At 40.2% G+C, this 8,102-nt stretch overlaps 1 protein-coding gene across 1 annotated transcript; it reads left to right on the top strand.

The window, feature by feature from the left end:
* Nucleotides 1-243: 243 nt before the first annotated feature.
* DSPP (dentin sialophosphoprotein) lies at nt 244-6,436 on the top strand (the record flags this gene model as incomplete). Its single annotated transcript, XM_080655500.1, has 4 exons — nt 244-294; nt 1,314-1,400; nt 1,522-2,490; nt 4,592-6,436. The coding sequence occupies 4 exons, from the start codon at nt 244-246 to the stop codon at nt 6,434-6,436; spliced, it is 2,952 nt and encodes a 983-aa protein (XP_080511626.1).
* Between the last annotated feature and the right edge of the window lie 1,666 nt (nt 6,437-8,102).

Here is an 8,102-nt window from a genome sequence, read left to right as displayed (position 1 = left end):
TAGATGGTTCCATTGGTGATGGACCTGAGGATGCCTGTACATCTCCACGACCACGCCAGGGATGTTCTGAACACGGAGTCTTGGCAGCCACCTTCTCGTGCTCGATAAATACTTCTTGCCTGAGAAAAAGGCAAATGCTTACAAACCAAATGATATGTTACTGTGGTTGTTACCTTTTGTTCTGTAAGTAAGGTTGTGCTGTTCTCCTTTTCAAACAGCCATTGACGAGTATTTCTGAAGAAGATGAAGATAATCACATGTTTTTGCATTTGGGCAGCAGCATGGGCCGTTCCGGTGAGTAGGCCACCCTCAGGAAACCTCCGTTCTTGGCTATCTCTTTTAAGCTAACACAAATATACAAGACTGTGCAGATAAGCTGAGCCTAAACATTTAGATTTGCATGAAAGACTTGACAGGATATCTCTGGGGGTCTCAACAAAACCAAACATGACTCCAAGTTCATGCCCCTATTCCTCCAATCAAAATTCATGCTGCTCAGAAGTATTCTTATTTAAAAATTCATTCTGATCAATTTACATTCAATCCCCAGAAATCGTGAAGATTTTGTTCATCTTTGCTCATGTGCTCTGAACTGCACTCTAATATCAATGAAACCTGTATTGTTTAGGAAGTTTTCAAGAAAGAAAAATAGCATTTTTTTTAACATGGGAGAAAACTAACATTTTACTCAGAGTTATTTTTTATATGTTCACTGTAGAAAATTTGGAATATACAAACCACACCAACAAAGAGAAATTAAGAAAATTCAACTATTTGTAATTTTATTAGCCAGCTGCTATGGTTAATATTTTTTATATGTTTTCATAATACCAAATGCTTTGGTATTGATGTAGTTGAGAATTTTCTCAATTATTTCAAATGCGCTCCTGAGGACACATAGTCTACTACTTTTTTTTTTTTTTATGAACTGGCTCTGGTCATACCAACTATCCTCCTGGGGGTTTTGGCCAGGATTATACTTAGGGTAGGTCTTGTACTTTGCAAGAGGCTTATTGTAGATAAATACCCAAGATCTATCTTTTCATCTTTAGAATAGACTGTTCCTCTTTTATAGTTGAGACGAATGGTCTGGTTAATTCTTCAATAAAATTGGTAACACCGTTGTGAAAACTATCTGTATGCCAGTTTAAATTCCACATAAACCCTGTAAAAAGTCATTTCTCTTTTCCACCTGATTAGAGCATATGTTGGCCTTTGTGTTATATCTCTCCCCCCTCACTTCATTTAGGGAAAAATGTGTGTGTCTGTGTATGGGAATGCACGCAAAATAAGAATGTTTTTGATTTTCATAGGTTCCTCAAATCAGGCCATTGGAGAGACATGCTGTTGGCCAATCTGTGAATTTAAGTCTTCCAGCAAAATTAAGAGTGCCAATACAGGTATAGGGTATAAAATGTGTTTCTAAGGTGTTTTTAGATTCCATTACCTTCCAAAAAATTGATGCTCAGCTTTTGTTTCACAATGATATTCACAATTTATTTTGAATTGTTTCTTTTTCAGGATGAGTTATATGCTAATGATACCACCAAAGAAAGTGGTGCCCCCAAGCATGAAAATGAAATGAGAAGGCAACAGTATACCAAAGATGGTTACCAAGTAGTAGATGGCTCTGAGTGGGCAGGAGTAGGAGGGAAAAGTTTTTCTACACATTCCATGTCAGTAAATGAAGAGGGGCATCCTGAGGATCAGAATGGGGGCACAGAAAACCCAGAAACATATGGTCATGATGGAATACATGGTATTAGGGGACAAGCAAGCACTATTGACATGACTGGAGCAGCAAATGGGAGCAATGTTAATGGAAATACTGATGAGAATTCTAAAAATGGGGATGTTGCAGATGCAAGTCAGAGTGAGAATGCCACTGTTGTTGACGAAGATGAACATCAAGTATCTGGAAGCAGTAATAGTACAGGCCATGAGGATGACATAAATGGGAATTCTTGTATGAATGAGGGTGATACAAGTGCAATAACACCTCAGAAAGGAGGTGAGAGAAATGGTCATGAGGAGGCAGGGGTAACACCAGGGGGAAGTGGAGCTGGCAACAGAGAAGATGCTGGCCTCGATAATTCTAATGGGAGTCCTAGTGGAGATGGAACAGATGAGGGTGAAGACAAGGGCTCTGGTGATAATGAAGGTGAAGAAACAGGAAATGGAAAAGATGGCACTAATAACAGCAAGGGCCAGGAGGGTCAGGGTCCTGGAAAAGAAGACGACAATGATAATAGCTTAGGTAAAAATTCAATTAGCAGTGAAGATGATGACCCTGAGGACAAAGAAGATCCCCATGACATGGATGGAGATAATGCCTCCGAGAGTGAGGAGGATTCCGATAGTATCCTAGAAAAAGATGATAGCCAAAGAATAGAGGACATCCAAAAAACCAATCACAGAGAAAACAATGGTGTGGATAATGGAAATACCAAAGAATCAGAGACAAGTACGAATGGGAAGAGTCAAGATAAGGTTAGTTTATGAAGTTGATTTTTTACAGCAGACCTTTTAGCATTTCTTGAATTGCTGGTTTGGTGGTAATAAATTCCCTTAGTCCTTTTTTGTCTGCGAAGCTCCTGATTTCACCTTCAATTTTGATTGATAGCCTTGCTGGGTACAATATTCTTGGATTCAGACCCTTCCTTTGCATGACTTTGTATATTTCATTCCATTCCCTTCTGGCCTGATGAGTATCTATTGAGAAATCAGTTGCTAGTCTGATGGGGGTTCCTCTGTAGGTGACTTTCTGTCTCTCTCTGGCTGCTTTTAAGATTCTTACATTGTCGTTGGTGTTTGCCAATTTAATTATAATGTGCCTTGGCGTTGGTCTTTTGGGGTTCATTTTGCTTGGGACTCTGTAAGCTTCTTGGATTTGTATGGGTTTTTTCTTCCCTATATCAGGGAAGTTTTCTGTCATTATTTCTTCAAACAAGTTTTCTATTCCTTGCTCAGTTTCCTCTCCTTCTGGAACCCCTATTATGCGAATGTTGTTTTGTTTCATTTTTTCCCCAAAGTTCCCTTAGGCTCTCCTCCTGCTTTTTAATTTTTTTCTAGAAGCTGCTCTACTTGGGCATTTTTTCCTACCTTGTCTTCTAGCTCACTGATGCGGTCCTCTGCTTCTTCTAGTCTACTCTTGATGCTTTCTATTGAGTTCTTTACAGCGATGTCATTTTTCATTTCTTCTTGGTTCTTCTTCATTTCCTCTTGGTTCTTACACATATTGTCAAATTTGTCTTCCATTCTTTTCAGCCACCTTATGACCATTTCTCTGAATTCTTTCTCTGGCAGGTTGCTTGCCTCCATTTCGTTTACTTCCTTTTCTGGTGATGCCTGATTTTCTTTCATATGCGGGCTGTGTCTTTGTCTCCCCATGGTCTCTCTTCTCCGGGTGTCTGGTTATGTAGTTCTCTCTCTCCTGCGTTGATTTAAAGGCACAAAATACGACAAAACCAGGCACCACACACAAGGCACTTAACATAAATGTATTCACGATATTAATAACCCCAAATAAAGGTGACCACCAGAGAAAGGCAAATTAGGGGATAGGAGAGAAAGAAGAGAAAAAAAGGAAAAAAAGAAAGAAGTGCCAAAATGAAACTGGGAAAAGGAAAAAAAAAGAGAGAAAAGAAAGAGAGTAGGAAAGAAAAGGGGAACTAACTATATAAATGGGGGGAAAACTCCAATAGAACAGCCACTAATCCCAGCAAATGCCAGCAACAAGTACCTGGAGATGAATACAAACTACAAACAACAATTAATATCAAGCAAAGTGAGGAAAAACGGATGTAAAAAAAATATGGAACACTTCATGAATTTGCGTGTCATCCTTGCGCAGGGGCCATGCTAATCTTCTCTGTATTGTTCCAATTTTAGTATATGTGCTGCCAAAGCAAGCACTATAAAGTTGATTGTTTAAATTCTCTCTTCCACTCAACTAATGGTAGCACAAAAAAATAATCATGACAAGCGTTCATGTATTTTTGTACCTAAATTACTTGAATATCTGATGGGAAAGCCAGAGTTCTTACTAGATTTTGATATACAACATTTCCCTATATTTTATTGATTTTTTACAGAGAGGAAGAGAGAGGGATAGAGAGTTAGAAACATTGATGAGAGAGAAACATCTATCAGCTGCCTCCTGCACACCTCCCACTGGGGATGTGCCCACAACCAACGTATATGCCCTTGACCAGAATCGAACCCTGGACCTTTCAGTCTGCAGGTCGATGCTCTATCCACTGAGCAAAACTGGTTAGGCAATATACAACAGTTTTAAAAACTGAAACATTTCTAAAAATTTGGTTAAAATTCTACAACAGTCTTATGCTAAATAATGTCTGCACCATAAAAGTTTCTACTGGGTGAAATATGTGGGTGGGTTGTTATATAACCCAAACACTAGAGCACTTTTAAGTACTGAGTGCAGCACATTTTCACAAACAGATGTTTCTGAAGTACTGGAAGCTGACCTTCTGTTTCACTGGTCCCTTTTCTCAGTGTTCCTCAGACCAACGCAATTTTGCAGTATAACAGTCATTAATTACCCATTCTTTTATCCATTCTTCCATAGCAAATAGAAATTGAAGGTCCCAGCAGTGGCAATAGAAACAATATTACCAAAGAAGCTGGGAAAATCATCGGCGATAAAGAGAGTAAAGGACAACATGGAGTGATTGTGGGCAACGGAAATGTCCAGACACAAGGGGATATTGACAACATGCAAGAACCTGGCCAGAAGTCAGAACCTGGAAATAAAGTTGAACGTGGCCAAACAGGTAGTGAGAGTAACAGTGATGGCTATGATAGTTATGAGTTTGATGATGAATCCATGCAAGGAGATGATCCCAACAGCAGTGATGAGTCTAATGGCAATGATGATGCCAATTCTGAAGGTGACAATGACAGCAGTAGCCGAGGAGATGCATCTTATAACTCTGATGAATCAAAAGATAATGACAATGACAGTGATTCAAAAGAAGGAGATGAGGACAGTGACAACACATCAGATGCTAGTGATAGTGACAGTAATGGCAATGGTAACAATGGGAGTGATGATAGCAAATCAGACAGCAGCAAAGATAAATCAGACAGCAGTGACAGCAGTGACAGTAGTGACAGCAGTGACAGCAGTGACAGCAGTGACAGCAGCAACAGCAGTGATAGTAGTGACAGCAGTGACAGCAGTGACAGTAGTGACAGCAGCGACAGCAGTGACAGCAGCAACAGCAGTGACAGTAGTGACAGCAGTGACAGCAGTGACAGCAGTGACAGCAGTGATAGTAGTGACAGCAGTGACAGTAGTGACAGCAGTGACAGCAGTGACAGCAGCAACAGCAGTGATAGTAGTGACAGCAGTGACAGTAGTGACAGCAGCAACAGCAGTGACAGCAGCGACAGTAGTGACAGCAGTGACAGCAGCAACAGCAGTGACAGCAGCAATAGCAGTGACAGCAGTGACAGTAGTGATAGTAGTGACAGCAGCAATAGTAGTGACAGCAGTGACAGCAGCAACAGCAGTGACAGCAGCGATAGTAGTGACAGCAGTGACAGTAGCGATAGTAGTGACAGCAAATCAGATAGCAGTGATAGCAGTGACAGTAGCGACAGTAGTGACAGTAGTGACAGTAGTGACAGCAAATCAGATAGCAGTGATAGCAGTGACAGTAGTGACAGCAAATCAGATAGCAGTGACAGTAGTGACAGTAGTGACAGCAGCGACAGTAGTGACAGCAAATCAGATAGCAGTGACAGCAGTGACAGTAGTGACAGCAGTGACAGCAAATCAGATAGCAGCGACAGTAGTGACAGTAGTGACAGCAGTGACAGTAGCGACAGCAGTGACAGCAGCAACAGCAGTGACAGTAGTGACAGCAGCGATAGTAGTGACAGTAGTGACAGCAGTGACAGTAGTGACAGCAGCGACAGCAGTGACAGCAGCGACAGCAGTGACAGTAGTGACAGCAGCGATAGTAGTGACAGTAGTGACAGCAGTGACAGTAGCGATAGTAGTGACAGCAGTGACAGTAGTGACAGCAGCGATAGTAGTGACAGCAGCGACAGCAGCGACAGCAGTGACAGTAGTGACAGCAGCGACAGTAGTGACAGTAGTGACAGCAGTGACAGTAGCGATAGTAGTGACAGCAGTGACAGTAGTGACAGCAGCGACAGCAGTGACAGCAGCGATAGTAGTGACAGCAGTGACAGTAGTGACAGCAGTGACAGCAGTGACAGCAGTGACAGCAGTGACAGTAGTGACAGCAGTGAAAGCAATGAAAGTAGCAACAGTGCATCTGACAGTAGTAATCAGAGTGACAGCAAGAGCAAGTCTCCTAATGGCAACAACAATGGAGGTGATAGTGACAGTGATAGTGAGAGTGAAGGCAGTGACAGTAATCACTCAACCAGTGATGATTAGAATAAACAAAAACCCCACAAGATTTCTTGTGTGAAAAGTTTGGTGAGTGATAGGAAATAAAGATTTCCAAGAAAGTAAGGAGAAGGAAGAAAGAAACAGAAGACATGTAAACAACCACAGAATTAAGCCAAACGGATGGATTCAGTCCAACTCCCAACTCCCTCAGAGAGAATCTGAATGTGTGACCTTGGGTACATGCGAGTTAAAATATATTCTGAAAACATTTTGTTAACGGTGTACATCTAAACATAAAATAACAATCCAAGTATCATTTAATACTTCATACAGAAGTCTCAAGTAATCACGTACTACAGGATAACTTCAATTCAAATGCCAAGGGCTTTAGAATGTGGCAAGTAAACACTTCTTATAAACAGCTTGTGACTTTGCCTTACTCTTCTGAGTAATTATATTTTCTGAATAGATGGTCTGCTCACTGCTGAGTAAAGGATACTATTACTATACCCACCTTGACTACTAATTCTTTACTTATTCCAAGAAATGCAACTGTAACATGAAAAAAAAAGCAGCAATATTTTAACCTTTTGGGGAATAATCTTTGTAATTATTGAATAGAGTAATTTTAAGTTAGGGAAATTCTAAAGAGTGTTAGAGAGGAATCGAGAGGCTGATTTAAATAAAACCTGATACTTAGTATTACATTCCTGCAAACCACTGGAAATTTAGCACAAAGTCCCTAAAACTACTGACAAAACTGGTGCTGTGCTTAGAAAAGTGTCTTGCCTCCAGTAGCCACTTTCCAAATAGCAATAAATAAATGAAGCCAAGAATGGACATTGGGTGGGGTGGAGTGGGGAGGGATGGTGGTGTTCAATTTTGAACTCTATTAAGTGAAATCAGTTGTCTTCTGCCTCAATCTCACAACGTCAAACTTGGTTCACATTTCCCTTTTAAACCCCCACAAACCAAAACTTCTAGATCAGACCTTGAGACTCTCTTCTCACTATTAATCTCTTCAATAAAGCCAATAGTTGCTGGTGGGTAGTGTTTGGAAACTACCCTTTTTTATTATTATTTGAGTCTTATATGTAGCTAAAATCTGAGCATGGATCTTCAGCCTTTTCATGAATGAGGGTAATTTTTAGTTTTGCGATGAAGCCCAAATGCTAGAATGTGAGGATCTTAAAAATGTATGAGCCTAGACTGTCATATTTCATAGGGTGGAGAAATACTTTATTACTCAAACTAGGACACTTTTGAGAGTAAAAGGGGTGCTATCAATACTTACGTGGGGACAGGGGGTGTAAATTGGACTGTCCAGGGACACCGGAGATACAATGAACATAGCCATAAAACTTTAGGGTGTAATTTTCAAGATTTAGTAGCGATGATTTTTCATTTCCCTCTTTTTCCATGTAGGCAATTATTTTAGGTTTGCTCTACTTCAAAGTTAAACATCTATATAGGGAAGTTTTGGATGCAACCTTTTAAATGTTAATTTTCAACCAGGCATTAGTTGACAATTTATGCTCTAAGATTAGGCATATTTTACACAAAGAGTTTCAGTAGGTTGTTTTTTCTGCCTCCTTCCTCCCATATGCAAGAGTTTCTTTGTTAAGAGATCAATATAGCAAGGAATATCTCTGAAGGCTTTAAAACACTGCTACTCATGAACTACTTGATATAGCTCAAAAAACTGTGAAAT

The sequence above is a fragment of the Plecotus auritus genome (genome assembly GCF_963455305.1).
Source record: "Plecotus auritus genome assembly, chromosome: 1".
NCBI lineage: Eukaryota > Metazoa > Chordata > Mammalia > Chiroptera > Vespertilionidae > Plecotus > Plecotus auritus.
The sequence above is the reverse complement of the archived record's forward strand: the minus strand, read 5'-3'. Positions and strand labels throughout refer to the sequence as shown.